Source organism: Poromitra crassiceps (assembly GCF_964638095.1).
Source record: "Poromitra crassiceps genome assembly, chromosome: 14".
Taxonomy (NCBI): Eukaryota; Metazoa; Chordata; class Actinopteri; order Beryciformes; family Melamphaidae; genus Poromitra; species Poromitra crassiceps.
The window spans coordinates 39,149,752-39,166,615 of NC_139633.1; the positions used below are offsets into that span (position 1 = coordinate 39,149,752).

The window sequence follows — 16,864 nt, forward strand, 5'->3', positions numbered from 1 at the left end:
CGTAACCGGCGCACTCAATAAGGCCTGGTTTTGAAAAGCGCTAAATTAACGCCAGGGCGGAAGATAGCGTTAGGCCGGTATTTAAGGCCGAAACGCCCATTCTGGCCATTATAAAACAGCATGATTTCTAAAAAGATATATCTTTCTGTTTCTGTGTTTTACAAATAATAGATGGAGCCCCCCCCCTCCCCCCAACTGCATGGGATTAGCATAAAGTGAGAATGTCTAAAGGCGAGACTCGTGGGTACCCATAGAACCCATTCTCATTCAGATATCTTAAGGTGGGAGGTCAAGGGACCCCTTTGAAAATGGCAATGCCAGTTTTCCCCTCGCCAACATTTAGGGTACAATAATTTATTGTCCCAAAGAAGCTTCAATTTGAGTGTGAATGAATGTGAATGAAGAAACTGTAGCAGTGTCTCAATGACTGACATTCTGATTCAAGTGTAAGATAGATCATTTGTTCTTCAATAAGATGAAGAAGAAAAGGCATTGGGTTTGCAAGAGCTAGTTTGCCAGTCTGAGAAATGAACCTAAACAGCAACACATAGTGTACTGTATCAATGATTGGGATTAATGTCAATAACAGCAACCACAGTTAATTATAATAGCAATAATTAGCTATAATTGAAACAAGTTTTTGTCATTCTACTATGTGTATTATATTCACTTGTCATGATGATTTTGATGGCATTTTAGCCATCATGTTCTTTTTTGTATTCTTTTCTGGCTTCAATAAGATTATGTAACATTTTGGGATAAATATACAGATTAGCAGTGCAAAACTGGAGGCCACAATTGCAAATATCTCCACAGCAACACTGAACTTCCCTGGAGAGCTGACGTATGCAGGGATAAAGGTGATCCAGACTGCACAGAATATCAGCATGCTGAAGGTGATAAATTTGGCTTCATTGAAATTATCAGGCAGGTTCCGAGCCAAAAAAGCTAGAAAGAAACATAACATAGCCAGGACTCCTATATACCCCAATACAGCCCAGAAGCCTACAGCTGAGCCTAATGCACATTCTAAGATGATTTTGTCTTTAAAGTGTTTAAAATTCTTGAAAGGAAAAGGAGGCGAGATAGTTAGCCAAAGTATGCAAATCAGGACCTGTATGAGAGTGAAAGCCAGAACACTGAGTCTCTGCTGAGCAGGGCCAAACCATTTCATGATATTACTCCCTGGAAGTGTAGCCCTGAAGGCCAGTAACACCACTATAGTTTTCCCCAGAACACAAGACATGCAGAGGACAAAGGTGATCCCAAATGCTGTGTGTCGCAGCATGCAGGACCATTCAGAGGGCCGGCCGATAAAGGTCAGAGAACACAGGAAACACAGGGACAGGGAGAAGAGCAGCAGGAAGCTCAGCTCAGAGTTGTTGGCCTTGACTATGGGGCTGTTCCTGTGTCTGAAGAAGATGAAAGCCACCATAGCAGTCATGCAAGTTCCTAACAGGGATGCCGCCGTGAGCAGTGCCCCCATAATCTCTTCATATGATAGAAACTCTGTGTCCTTCTTCTCACAGTCATCTCTTTTCTCGTTTGACCAGAATTCAGGATGGCATCGCTCACAGGTGATGGAATCTACAAGTTAAAATCAAAACAGATATTAGATTTCCTGAGTCGCTCCCTTATTTTCCCACGGCGGTGGCAGCAGGACAGGCCGGGGTCAGAAGATGCCAAAGTCAGGACACTCACTCAGTCAATTACTCATAGACATTTAGTGAAGTGAGCGGGGCTAAGGAATAGGGGCCGTAATGAGGGATAAATATGTGCAATCTTCCCCACTGGCATCCTCCTGGGTGACTTTAACATTCATATCGACGACCCATCCATTGTTCTTGCAAATAATCTCACCTCACTCCTTGACTGTCTCGGTATCAAAACACGTTAACTTCCCAACACATAACAAAGGTCACATACTGGACTTAATCCGCTGCACTGGTTACTGGTTTCCTTGTAATCTCGCACATGCAGAGTTCCCCATCTCCGATCACAAACCTGTGCTCTTTGAGTTTCATGCCCCCCCCTACCCAAAGCAAAAGAGCAACGGACCATCTCCTTCAGAAACATAAAACACATCAACCCCTCAAATCTGAAACAGTCACCTTTAAACACTCTGCTCCCTGGTTTACCGCTGACCTTCGCCAACTTAAAATCCCCGGATGCTGACTCGTAAAATATATATGAAAAAAAAACAGCACTTTCAGTTCACACCCAACTTCACGCTGATCACCTATATCACTACAAGAATGCCCTCTCCACTGCCAAATCATCCTACTAGTCCAACCTCATCAGCACTGGTAAAGGCAACACTAGAGCCCTCTTCTCGACAGTCAACCATCTACTTCAGCCCCCCAGAACCCTCCCTCCAAACATCTCCTCTGATCACTGTGCCGCCTTTCTGCAATTTTTCAACACCAAAATCAACACCATCCACCAACAGCTGGCCTTGTCGAAAAGTTCGCCAGGTGACCCACCCACGGGCCAGCCACTCATCACCTCGACACCTCCCTCTCCCTCTCCAACTTCAAAATAAGAATAGGAAATCCAAATCCACCACCTGTCAGCGCCCCCCCCCCCCCTTCCTCCGCACTACCCTTGTCCAAGCCTGTCTGCACATAGTCACAAAAATAATTTACTCCTCCCTCACCTCTGGAAATATACCCCCCTCTCTCAAAGTGGCTGCAAAAACCCAGTGTCAATGCAGCCGACCTAAAACATTACGCCCCATCTCCAACCTGCCATTTATCTGCAAAACACTTGAGAGGGTGTTTGCTGCTCAACTAGACTCCAACCTGGACTCAAACCAGCTTCATTAACCCTTTCAGTCTGGTTTTCACTTAAAGCACAGTACTGAAACAGCCCTTGTAAGAATCACCAACAACCTCCTCCGTGCAGCTGACTCAGGACTACTCACCATCCTCATCCTTCTTGACCTCACCGCCACGTTCGACACCATCGCCCGCTCACTACTCCTGGAATGCCTTGTTGCATTGGGAACACCGGTACTGCACTCTCCTCATATCTCACCAACAGATATCAGTTTGACTTGGCAATCACAGGTCAGATGCTCTGCTGTTTCACTGGGTGTCTCCCAGGGGTCAGTGCTGGGCCCACTGTTATTCATCATTTACCTCCTTCCTCTGGGCACAATCCTCCATCACCATGGTGACCACATTCACTGCTACACTGATGACACACAGGTCTACATCTCCACCAAACCCAGCACCACCCTCCCCACCGCCTGCCTCCAGGACATCAGGAGCTGGATGAACAGGAACGTTCTGAACCTCAATGGCAGTAAAACCGAGGCCCTGCTCATCACTTCCAAAAACACCCTCCCCAAAACCCATAACACCACCGCCCCAAACATCACCATCGATGGTTTCACTGCTCCCTTCTCCACCCAAGTGAAAAGCTTCAGTGTCATGCTGGACAGTACCCTCTCCTTTGCACGTCACATAAAAAACATCATCCAGGCTGCTTTCTTTCACAACCGCAACATCTCCAGACTCCGCCCATCCCTCTCCCAATCCAGCACAGAAGTCGGTCCATGCATTTGTTATATTACATCCAGGATCGAATACTGTAATGCTGTTCTCTCCGGCCTCCCCACCAAAGTGCTCAACAGACTTCAGATCATTCAGAATGCAGCTGCCCGGATCACTTCGTGCACCAAATCATCAGAACATAATCACCCCCATTCTCATCCAAAGTCACTGGCTCCCCGTTGACTATAAAAACCTCCTGCTCACCTACAAAGCGCTCCACAACCTAACCCCCACCTATCTTTCTGACCTCCTGCAGGAGTACACACCATCCCTCTACCTGTGCTCTTCCTCAGCTGGTGTCCTGACCATCCCCACCTCCTGCCTCAGTACCATAGGAGCCAAGGCCTTCAGCTGCACTCTCGCCAGGCAGAACTTCCTGATCCCACACATTGGACAGTCTGACACCATAACATTCAAATCTCACCTCAAAACCCACTTGTTCAAACTGGCCTACTCACTGTAATCACTCACCACCTCTCACACCGGTTTGCTTCCTATGTTTTTATTCATGCTTAAGCTGCTGTTCTTGCTGTTCTGTTTTTAATTTTCTTGTCTGTCTATGGTTTTATATGCAGAGCTGTTTTGGGGATGAAGTCTGCGTTTTAGTTATTTGTTATCTACAACTAATTTCCATGGTGTTTACATCATAATCACATAATGCTAATCAACCATTTTCTATCAATCAGAATAAGACTTCACAGTACTCCCAAATTTGATATTCAAATGAACTGATGATGAACTCTGTTTTTACTATGAATTGTACTGTATATAAACATATAAATACTAGCACAGGAATTTCCCTTCTGTCTCTCCACTGTGTCAGGTGTCAGAGGGCACTCTGTCTCATGCCTTCTGGTTCTGCCCTTCACTGACGGGATTCTGGACTAAGGTGTTTGACTGGTACTCTAAGGCTTACAAAATAACCCTTCGACCGGAGGCAGGACTTGCCATCTTCGGCTGCTCGGAGTCCTCTCTGAACTTCTCTACAGCTGTTCAACAGTCTTTGACACTGGGGACAACTGTTGCAAAAAAACTAATTTTAAAGGCGTGGAAGTCCCCTTTTTCACCCTCTTTTCAACTGTGTGTAACTGTTGGAGTATGTCATCCAAATTGTCACGCCCACGTAATTAACTACCCTCGCTACACAATCAATCCAATAGAGAGCCGCAGGGATGACGTATTTTTGTAGTCAGAACGTGGAAGTCCCGGACTTCCTGGTTCTTCACTGTTTCTGTCTATGGGATTTTTGAATGGTTTTTTGCCGCGATGCTTCAAATAAGGTCTCTGGGCAAGGCAAGCTTAAAGGCCGGCTTTACCGTGGGGAATATGAATATATATTAAATCTCACGCCCCTAAGGTTTTCGAATCCGTTGAAATTTTTGAAATTGGTTGTTTCCCGCCAGAGATATCACCAGAAATCCACTCTGTGTGGAGGGGGGGGGGGGGGGGGTGGTGGAGGGGAGGGGCGGGTGCGGGGACCCGAAATACTACATTTCCCACAATGCACTGGGCTCGCGTGGCCTTCGTTTTCATGCCCACCCCTCAGGCATTTGGCTGATATCAAACTCCAGTAGGTGGCGGTAATGCACATATATGTTTGCCAACCGCCATAAAACTCAAAGAAGAAGAAGAAGAAGAAGGCTTCGACAATAAAAGATACAAAGAAGAAGAAATAAATCGAAAATAAAATTGCCTCCAAATTGCACCAAATGTAAACGGTAGTATATATGTCGGGAGATGTCTTCATAAAAATTTTTTCATGCATTTTAAGGCATTTTCGTAGGAGTTACGCGCATCTGATGTTGTAACTATTTTCTGTAAAAATGTGTAAAAATGGGTACATTGCTCAGCGTTGATTTCGTTACTTCAACTCACCTACTACTAGATGTAAAATTTGACGAGCTTTCCAATGCCGCCAGTCCCGTGTCTTTTGGTGCTTCCGTTCCAGAGATATGGTCTCTTGGCAAGGAGCTATGGAAAGCTAACCTAGCTACAGTATGCTATGCGGGTGAACAAGATGGCTGCCTTTTGCTTTTCGTCGAGAGCTCTGAAGGGGCGTGGAGGACCTCTAGAGGCGGGACCATAGCTCACAAGACTTGTAGTTCATAGGCGCTCGAGTTCCGCAAGCGGGGAGGGAAGCCGGGTGACGCGTAACGCGTCATCCGGCTTCCCTAAAAATGTGAGAGATGCCTGATAGGTCAGGCAGTGAAGCTCCAATTTCAAAATATTTCAACGGATTCTAAAACCTTAGGGGCGTGAGATTGATATATATTCATATTCCCCACGGTAAAGCCGTCCTTTAATCAAACGCGAACCAGAGTTCAGTCGGATAATCTTCACACATGAGGACCACTTTCATGAGTTTTGTAGCGTAAATGCGAGCCTTAGAAGTAAAACGCTCGAGCTAAGCTAATCCAGAACTACACACTGTCGCATAGGCTTCCACGTCACGTCAGCGCTCAACCTGGACTGTTGTTGATGTGTGCACTGATTACCCCGGGCTGAACGGGCTGAACCAGGTGAGGGAAAGATAATTTCCGTGTTCGTCCTTTGAAGTGGTGACGTTATTGACGTATATATCCCCATCGACTCAACAGTGTAGTCTCATTTAGCCGTTTGCTAGCTAGCCGCCCTTTTAACGGCACGTAAAAGCTTCAAAACTCATAAAAGTGGTCCTCATGTGTGAAGATGATATTACTAAACACTGGTTCGCGTTTGATTAAGCCAGCGTTGCCCAGAGAGATTATTAGAAGCATCGCGCCAAAAACCCATTCAAAACTCCCATAGGCGAAAACAGTGAAGAACCAGGACTGTTAGCATCGATGGTTTCCGGACTCGTTCCTGCGGCTCTCTATGTAATCCCACATCAGCGCCCGGAAACAAATACCTGTAGGATAGGTCCTCCCACCCTTCACTCCTTTCGGAAGGTGCGCTCTGCAGCTGTTGTGGCGTCCTCGCTTTCCCTGTTTGAGGTATGTGGCGCGCATTTTGTGATAGTGGTGGAATGTGCTTCCCCTCGCTTATACTGGCTGTCTTGTAGATGACAACCTGGTGTTGCCCTGCCCCCTGTGTGCCTATTGATCTGCCGGACGGCATCGCTGTATTTCCCCTGGCTTCCGTGTTGGGAGACGGCGTGTACATCCACTCAACACTGACAGCCAAGGAACAGCGTGTGAACCCCGGCGTGTGTGTGTCCGCTTGGGGCAGTGTGTTGCACAGCCAAGAGCAGAGATTGCCGCTGTTGCTTTGCCTGCATTTAAATATTCGCAAGCCACTTGAGTTTTATTGCTTTTATGGTTTTATTGTTTATCTTTTGCCAGGTTGTGTAAATGGCCTTTTAGTGAGGACTAGCCTAACCAGAACATTGTCTAAAACCTAGAGGTGGCTCAGCCATTTTAGTATCGGAGTATTATAGCACTTTAGTGGTTCTTTTGGGTTTTACTTACCTTTTTATTGCCTTTAAAGCGTGCTGTGTTTTATCTTCATTTATTGTGTTGCATGCCTTTTTACCACTAGTGCCAACCCGTTCTCACTCTGAGCGCGTCGCATATTGACGCTTTGTCCTGTCCCTTGTGCGTCGCTTGTTACTAACATGGTACCCTTGAGCGACACATGAAACGACTTGGGCTTTCCGACTAAACTCAATGCAAACCCATGGAAGTCATCTTTGACGCTTATGGCAACTGCTCCCCTATTAGCCTAACTGCTCCACCATTAGTCAACTGCTCGCCCATTAGGGTCTGGAGGAGCTAACCTCTCTCAGACCCTAACCCTAAACCTAACCTCTCCCACCCCACCCCATGCCTAAACCTAACCTCTCCCAGACCCTAACCCTAACCCTAACCCTAACCCTAACCCTAACCTCTCCCACCCTAGCCTAAACCTAACCTCCCCCAGACCCTAAACCTAACCTCTCCCACCTCCCACGCCTAAACCTAACCTCCCCCCAGACGCTAATGGTGAGCAGTTGACTAATGGGCGAGCAGTTAGGCTGATGGGGGAGCAGTTGCCATAAGCGTCAAAGTTGACTTCTATGGGTTTGCATTGAGTTTAGTCGGAAAGCCCAAGTCGTTTCATGGGTCGCTCAAGGGTACCATGTTAGTAACAAGTGGCGCATAAGGGACGGGACAAAGCGTCAATATGCTACGTGGTCGGAGTGAGAACGTGTTGCTAGTGCGGCCTCCAACTCAAATTGGTCCATAGCTCCTCTTAGGTTGAGATTATTCCTCCATTTTTTAACAAGTTTGTGTTGGGTTTGAGTCATTTTATGGTCATTTTATATCCAGGGCATTAGTATTATTTTAATTCCTTTTTATCTCATATTATTATAAAACCTCCGATGTTGCTGATTTTATTTTACTATGTAAAATAAATTCTCACCCTTGTATCTTGACCTCACGTCTCTGATTTTTAATTGTGGGTTCCTCCTGTGTGGGTGAAACTACCCCTGTTGTATTTTAGAGTGGTCACAACGTGATCCTCTGAGTATAAACTCAATTATAATTATTTTGGTGAAAGTCCCAAGGTGGCGTTGGAGCACCGTGTTATACCGTGCAATATTGAATGTTGGTGATTTTTGTATGTTATTTTCTTTTTTCCCTTTTCCTGTGTCTGAGCCTGTTTGTTTTGTTTTGTGTTCTGTTCTTTAAAAACAAAAATCTTTGAAGAAAAAAAATACTGGTATTATATTTGAATATTTATTTGATTGCTGATATTGAATTTACTTGATCCATTAAATAATACTAGAGTACCTGTGGTGTTGCTGACTTCTCCCTCTGCACATGGTATACAGTCATAGCAGCAGACTGGCTTTCCTTTCTGGAGGACCTTACGGGTTCCTGGGGGACAGCTCTCACTGCACACTGACACAGGCACCTGCATGAACAAAAAAGCAGTATGAGATACACTTTGATATGCTGTTGTCTTTACAGGTCACAATTTGGAATTCTGATGAAATTGACATTATAAAACAATGATGATCCCAAGTTAACAATCCATGAGTGATCATACGGTATTAACCTGTTGTGCGTTCTGTGCCCAAATTAAGGACTTAGTGTGCAGATTTAGCTGTTTCTCGGCAGGTAAAGATGTGTCGTAAAGACCAACGGTCACAAACTCCACACTGCCATTTTTGTCCGGCTGCCAGTTTATGATTTCATACTTTGCTGCTGGGTCTCCATTCTCATCAAAGTAAACGTTCTCCCTCTCCTTTGTCTTGAACTGAACCTTTTTTATGTGCTGCAAAATCTAAGCAGATAGATATCATATTACTTTACTTATTCCATTAAATATAAACCACCTTGTAACAACGCATTATGTAATAACTGCACATTAATAAAATTGCAAAATGTAATAAAATCTCACTTTCAATATGTAATAACGATGCATTATGTAATAATATGTGCAATATGTAATAAATCGCCTGAACGCAATATGTAATAACGTTTGACTCATTTTGTAATACATTTATTACATAATTATTGCGCAAATTATTACATAATGCAGGGGTTGATCTTTTTTCTGGTTGAAAATGTAATAAGTGACACATTATGTAACAAAATTAGAAAATGCACTGACGTTGTCATTGGGCGGGGGGGGGGGGGGGGGGGGGGAGTAGGCTAATAAATATATTTGACCATAAAAAGCATTTTAACAGTGTTGACCCGTGCCAATTAACCCAGAATGCATTTCTCTGTCCTCGTGTCAAAACCAGTCAAGCCACTAGATATAGTTGTTCAGCTGATGACAAACTGAATCTATCTCTCAGCTTGCTGTGGCACTTTTCTTTATGGTAAACCAGCGGGCATAGACTGTAAGACCCGACACTTGCATTTCAGTTCTGGCCTTTGATCCACAAGTGATAGGAGCGTGGTTGACATAGCCGCATTTACTGCCTCAATCCATAGATTACAGGGCCATTTAAACATAAGAAATCCATTAAGAATTGAGGATTGCAGACATTTATGAATTGTCTGATATTACGCATTTTTTTGGGCTGCTGGCTCACGCATTTGGAGAAACAAAGCATTCTGTAACATTCTGTAGCATTCTGTGTTATTTGGCACGGGTCAACACTCTGTTAAAATGCTTTTTATGGTCAAATATATTTATTAGCCTACTCCCCCCCCCCCCCAAGGACAACGTCAGTCAGTGCATTTTCTATTTTTTTTACATAATGCGTCACTTATTACATTTTCAACCAGAAAAACGTGCAACCCCCGCATTATGTAATAAGTTGCGCAATATATAATAAATGTATTACAAAATGCGTCAAACGTTATTACATATTGCGTTCAGGCAATCTATTACATATTGCGCATATCGTCGTTATTACCTATTGAAAGTGAGATTTTATTACATTTTGCGATTTTATTACATAATGTGCAGTTATTACATAATGCGTCATTACACACCTTGTATTAGCTCTGCAGAATGATGGACATGCAAGAATATATTAAACAATACTGTTAAAAAAAAGCAGAAGAGAAGAAAATCATTCCATGAGAAGCACCTGTGATGCATAGCCTTCAGTATTCAACTCACCGTGAATGGATCTGGCTGTACCTTGTTGCCACATATTTCTTTACAGCCAAGAACACTATGTAGAGCGTGAGCCACAGCATACACTGCTTTATAGACATTGTTAAAGATGGGCATGAGTGACATATCAGTGAAACTGTTTTGCTGCACAGACAGATCTTCAGACCCTGTACAGTATCTCTGATTCCCTCCTGAGCCCTTCGTCTGCTTGAACCTACAATCAAACATTGTCTCCCAGAATTCTGTGAACAATTCATGATTAGAGGAATTGAGTGGCTTTACATCCAACATAAATTCTCTCATGCCTGTGACATGGGCCTTGGGGATGGACAGCCCTATAGCACCATCCAGGATGTAGTGTTCCTGCATAGTTACAGTGTAGGAATCAACGATCCAGCCCTCACTGCCTACCCACTGGTACCCAGTCAGGTTGTGGGGGGCCATCTCATGTATTAGTATTTGCAAATCAGAGTAGGAGAGGAAAGCGACAATCACATGGGAGGTGGAAGCTTTGATAATGTCCATTATTATCTGTATTTTTTCTGGTGGATCTGTTCTAAATAAGGATACAGAGTACTCTAGACAGATGCCCAGCTTTTGGGCCGTCTCTGTGAATATGGCCATGCCATTATTGCCATAATCACTATTGCTCCTAATTGCCCCGACCCAAGTCCAGCCAAAGTGCTTGACCAACTGGGCCAGAGCTCTGCTCTGGTGGAAGTCACTGGGGATTGTTCTGAGGAAGGATGGGTACCGGACTTTGTCACTGAGACAAGCACAGGTGGCCCAGTGGCTGATCTAGGGAGTGGAAAGAAATGATATTGTCAAGATGAGGATGTAAATTATGAAACAATGTACACAGGAAAACATAGCGCACATCACATTAGCAGTAATGCTCTTAAAACTGCCTAAAACTCTGAGCAGTCAGACAAATTGAAGTATAATAATTGCAGTATCACTAAGAGGAAGAAACAAAAAAATAAATAGATCAAACTGTGGCCCAGATCATTACAGTATATGATTATCCATTAAGTGTAAAAAAGAAAAACTACCCACCAATGGGATATGAAAAGGTCCAATCACAGTGGATATAGCCATGGAAAGAGAGGAGTAAGACTCTCCTATAATGGCCTGCACTTGGGCTGGTCTGGTGCAGGGTGCCATGGAGGCTGTGGATATATCCTCAATACTATTAGCCAAGGCCAGTGCCACCCTTACTGCCCCTGCAATGTTGCGACATCCATCATAGATCTTGTAGCCCAGAAAGATATCAGGCAGCAAGTCTGTGCTGTTGTTAATCTCCTCAATGGCAAAGAGCATAGCTTGCGCAACCTGGAACCCTGGGAAATCCAAACTTGACCCAGACAGAAATAGTTGGTGTTATAGCCAGTATGTCCTTGAAATGAAACATTAAAAGTGAAAACTATATGAGCAAACATTTGTTACAACTCAACTCACCATGATAATTGTATTAATCCATGTTGTATATCTACCCAGCTCTTCTAATCTTCTATCTTACTTATGTCAAGCAGCTTGCTACAGTATGATTTACCTTGTGCACTGCAGTGGTGGTGGTCTGTACGTGTAGGTGTCCTGTCTGTCTTTCCAGCTGCTGTGGAAAGAGAAGATTCCACCCAAAATAATGTCCCCATTCTTAGACAGCTCGGGGATCTCCGGCTCCCCTATCTGCCGACACACCGGCTCCTCAGCCACAGAGAGAGATGCCACCAGCAGCAGCTGCAGAAGGGCCCAACCCTGCTCTGTCCAGCTTTGGGTGGACATCATACTAAAGACCGTTATACACAAAGAGTGATGTGAATATTCAGCACAAAATTGTGATGCAAATTTTGACCCACCTGTCAATCACAGCAACAGATGCGTACACTTCGAAAGTGAATTTCTGAAAAATCTACCCTTTGCGAAAAAAGTAAACGCTGCAATATCGCTGCAAATGAATCACACAAGAAAAAAAAAGATTGTCTATAAGGCCTTTAAGAGACAAATTGCAGGCAGCAGCAGATGTGTCCTAACAGGAGCAGAGCAGAACTTGCATCAGTATTTATAGATATTAAAGCATGACACATAGTAATGAACAGTGATGTTCCATAGCTCCACAGGGAGGACAGGACAGAGGAGGGAGGTGCAGAACTGGAAAGTTCTTAATGAGTTTTGGCTGTATCTTAGTAGTAGTAGTAGCCGATTCAGTCACGTAAAATTGTGGTGTTTTTGCATTCAATATTTGAATTTATAATTTATGGTATAATACTTTATAATACTGTATTTGAATTTGAACATGTATATCTGATGTGCACTAATTAAAAATAAATAATGGGGGATGAAGGAGCAGTAAAAGCCTAGAAAATTGTGTTTTAAATAGGTTAACTGAAATGCCCAACTGTATTCCATAACATTCAGTCTTGCAAGTCAGATATAAGTCATAGGTGTAGCTGATTCGAGCGTCCTACTACTAATTGTGGAGCTGTATGTGTTTATGTACAGTATAAAAACACAGTTAAAAACAACACAGTTAGTAGACGGACAAGCCCGTCTTTTATTGTCACACGAACACACCCAACACATGCATGCGGCCACGAACACACACTCATGCTGACGGTGGCCGGTGAAATTTGTCCTCTGCATTTAACCCATCCAGGCTTGTCCTTTCCTCCGAAGGGCAGGCCAGGAGCAGTGGTCGCTTTTTCTTTCCAGCGCCCGGGGACCAACTTCGGATGTCGTCGTCACTGGTCGGATGACGATGACGATCTTCTGCATGTTTTTAGTGGGGGGGGTTATGTACGGAGGAACCCTCTGGGGAGCACGGGGAGAACATGCAAACGCCACACAGAAAGGCCCTTTCGACGAGATAACCCACCTGGGCAGTAGGCACTGAAGATATGGGGGGGAACACAACCCCAGCGCCCACAGCGTCCCAGGTGAGAAGATAGCAACATGGTTTTAGGCCCCGAAATGCGCTTTACGCCAAAGAGGCGTGGCGCAGTGCCAGAATAGGCCAGAATGGGCGTTTCAGCCTTAAATACCGGCCTAACGATATCTTCCCCCCTGGAGTTAATTTAGCGATTTGCGCTTTTGAAAACCAGGCCTTATTCAGTGCGCCGCGGATATTCCTCTGCATATTTACGCACAGGTCTCCTCTGCCGATCTCACACTCTCTCCCCCTCCCTCTCTCTCGCGCTCAGACAGGCACAAAGACAGATGAAAAATAAGTTGTTATACCGTACGTAGTATAACAACATGCCAGTTTTTTATAACATGACAGTTTTGAGCCCCTGACATTCAGAGGCTGTTGCATCATCCTACCTGTGCAGTGGGGGAGAAGAAAAGGCGAGAGAAAACGAGATCCTTCTGCCCAAACAAATGTTCACTGCCTGGCTTCCCTACCAAAGCCACAAATGTGAAATCTCCCAGCATGCATTGGGCAAATACATTTCGATAATAAATAGCAACCAAATGAGCCTAAATAGATAGAAAGGTAGATAGAAATAATGTGTAATGTTAACACAACATGCAATTGTAGAACATTTCAATATTGGACAAAATAAAATCTCAAAATCAAAACACAACCCTATGTGAAACATATATGTCATCCTGGTGGTATATATATCCCTCGCAGATTTAACGTAATTTAGGAGATGAGTGACAGCGTAACACGGTTCTACTGTGACTTCCTACTGTGATGTCGCTCCAATAAGACGACTTACTTCACATTTTCTTTTACAATAAAAACACAGTTCTGCAATGACTTTACATAATGTAGGCTATATTTATGTGCATCATCCTACCTGTGCAGCAGGGGAGAGAAAACCATATCATTCTGGACAAACTTTCACCAATCTAATCTCATCATGACAAAGGGATAGGCTATATTTTTCTAGCCAATGCATTTAGAACATTCTTTTCACTTTGATCTTGCTATAGTGTAGCATATTTACATGCTTGCAGTATTTAAACTGCAGTTAAATTGGTTTGAGAAGCATAATAATATGGAATAATAGCCTATATATGGAGACAGACAGACGGGGATGAAAGGGAGGGGGGGAGCAGAGCGCTTAGCTTTTCTGACCGGACTGGATCGCTCAGTGGAATTGGAGCTTAAAAGGGAAGCTTGTGATTTGTTTACTGCACTTCCCCAATGTATCAACAAATATCATTGTGCATCATTTTACGCTTAAAAGGCGTGGTTATAATGCTTAAGGCCACCTGTAGCGCCGACACCAAAATATCGAGTGCGCTGGTCCACACCCACTAATCTGCGCTGCGCAGTTTTTAGGCCGTTGCAACGATAGAGCCCAATGTTCCCAGGGTTTATATGTGCTCTCCTAGAGTTCAATGTTCCCAGGCATGCGCCGATTGTGTGTGTGTGTGTGTGTGTGTGTGTGTGTGTGTGTGTGTGTGTGTGTGTGTTGGGGGGGTTTGCTGGACAAACTCACCATTTTAAATCTCCATGTCACTGGCTGAATATGATCATACGATTTATACGAAGCACTCTATGCAGCTAGCAGCAACACATTACAAAATGGTAATAGTGTCATGTTAGATGTTAGTATGCTTTTCTTTCCTGTCCTGTGTCTGAGCCTGTTTGTTTGTCTTGTTCTTGTTTTTTTTTCAAGAAAAACTGAAAAATAAAATATGGAAAATAATCATAATCATAATAATAATAATAATGATACATAATTGTGTTGGATTTTATTGCGGATGATCTTAGTTGGCACTCTTATAGAGAACCGCAGGAATGAGTCAGGATATACTGTACTTCTGGGTTTGTAAGAGGATACAATAAGTGAATGGGGATTTCACTTAAATTCATAAAAAAAAATTGGTTAACAAAAGTTTATGGGAACGCGAAGTTGGGTTCAGTAGGATAATCTTCACAAATGTGAATAACTTTTATGAGTTTTGGAATGTAAATGCATTTTCTTTTAAAAAACACTTCAAAAGGAATAAAAGTGATTAACATTGTGAAGATTATCCTGCTGAACCCAAATTAGCATTCCCATAAACTTTTGTTAACCACTTAAAGCAGCTACGAGCAACTTTTTCGATTGTTATTAAACAGTATAATTACAATATTGATGCATCACATCTTACCTATAATAGTAGCTGAGACCAAAGCCGTGTGAATCGGAGATTGCTCCCTTAGATGATTATTAAGTCTGTCTGTCTAAACTCGCGTCAACAGGGGGCTCTCTCTCTCTCTCTCCTTACTGCCGGACCAGATAAACACGGAAGTGAAACCCGGAAGTGAAACGCAGCTGCCTGCCTTCACCCGTTCGTGCTGCCTAGCAAATAGCATAAACAATGTGAACGCCACGCATACTCTCGCGAACATCTCTCGTTATATTCTAACAGGTTTTTGGAAGTTATTTTGTGGTTATGGCCGAAGTGGCTGCTGCAAACCGTTTCATTTCACTTCCTGATCTTCCCTGGCCACAGACAGACTAACACTGGCCGATTCACTCGGGCTTCAAGCGAGACTACTCTGCGTTGGTCTCGTCTACTATTAGAGGTAAGATGTGATGCATTGATATTAAATTTATACTGTTTAATAACAATCGAAAAAGTTGCTCGTAGCTGCTTTAAACCTTTGTTAAATATTGGCCTTTGCGCGCCTCTTCCCTTATCGTCTGCCTCCCCCAAGGTTAATTTTGCGCTCTGGCCAAGATACCATCGCCAGGTTCCAGGCGTAAACACAGGTTTGGGCATCGCCCATGCCAAACCAGGCGTGTCCGCGCAAAAAGTGCTCGCATTCGGAAGTCGGGAAAAGTGCTCGCATTCTGAAGTCGGTCCTGCAATTTCCCAAGTGTAGGGGTGGACAAGCTCTCCCCAACCTTATACAGTATTTTTGGGCAGCTAACATTCAAAAAATTCCATAACATTCAAAAACTCCCTTACTGGATGAGCAGCAATGTGGATAACCTGCCTGCTTGGGTTCGGCTAGAAAAGGCATCCTCACAAACTTCTTTGCACTCCATGTTATGCTCCCAACTTCCTCTCCTTTCCACACTGGTTAACACCAATCCAGTTGTGACTAATTCTCTCAAAAGATGGGTACAATTTAGGAAACACTTTGGCCTACATATACCTTCTAGTCTCGCTCCAATATTTAAGAACCACATTTTTAAATCCGGTACGGACTCAGCATTCTGAATCTGGTTCAATAATGGAAAATGATCTATTAATGATTTGTATAAAGAAGGAATTTTCTTATCTTTTACTGAGCTGTCAGCAAAATATCATCTACCGAATTCTCACCTTTTTTGTTTTTTTCAGATCAGAAACTTTGTCAAAAAACAGTTCCCTCACTTCCCCAATCGCCCTCCTGAAACTTTGATTGATGCTCTCCTCTCTATGGATCCTAACCAGAGGAGGGGAATTTCAATCATCTGTGACTACTTGGGCTCGGCTAATCCAGACCCTCTCACACATACCAAAAACGCTTCGGAACAGGATCTGGGCATAGACCTACTGTACTTGATGAACAGGCGGACCATATTTTAGATGTGGTAGACTCCTCCATCTGTGCCCTCCATGTGCTGATTCAATGTAAAATTCGACATAGAATTCACTATACTAATGCCAGGCTGGCCAGAATATATCCTAATGTCAGTGATGCTTGCAATCGGTGCAAACAATCCCCTGATAATCACATCCACATGTTCTGGCCATGTCCCAAGTTAATGACATTTTGGTCAAATGTTTTTCATAGCATCAGTCGGGCGTACAATGTGGCGATTGATCCCAACCCTCTA

At 43.7% G+C, this 16,864-nt stretch overlaps 1 protein-coding gene across 1 annotated transcript; it reads right to left on the bottom strand.

Moving 5' to 3' along the window:
- Positions 1-673: 673 nt before the first annotated feature.
- Positions 674-11,882, bottom strand: LOC310789180 (extracellular calcium-sensing receptor-like; the record flags this gene model as incomplete). The annotated part of the gene is made up of 6 exons (XM_083650768.1): positions 674-1,587; positions 8,309-8,432; positions 8,577-8,804; positions 10,101-10,895; positions 11,154-11,451; positions 11,650-11,882. The coding sequence occupies 6 exons, from the start codon at positions 11,880-11,882 to the stop codon at positions 674-676; spliced, it is 2,592 nt and encodes an 863-aa protein (XP_083506894.1).
- Positions 11,883-16,864: the final 4,982 nt, after the last annotated feature.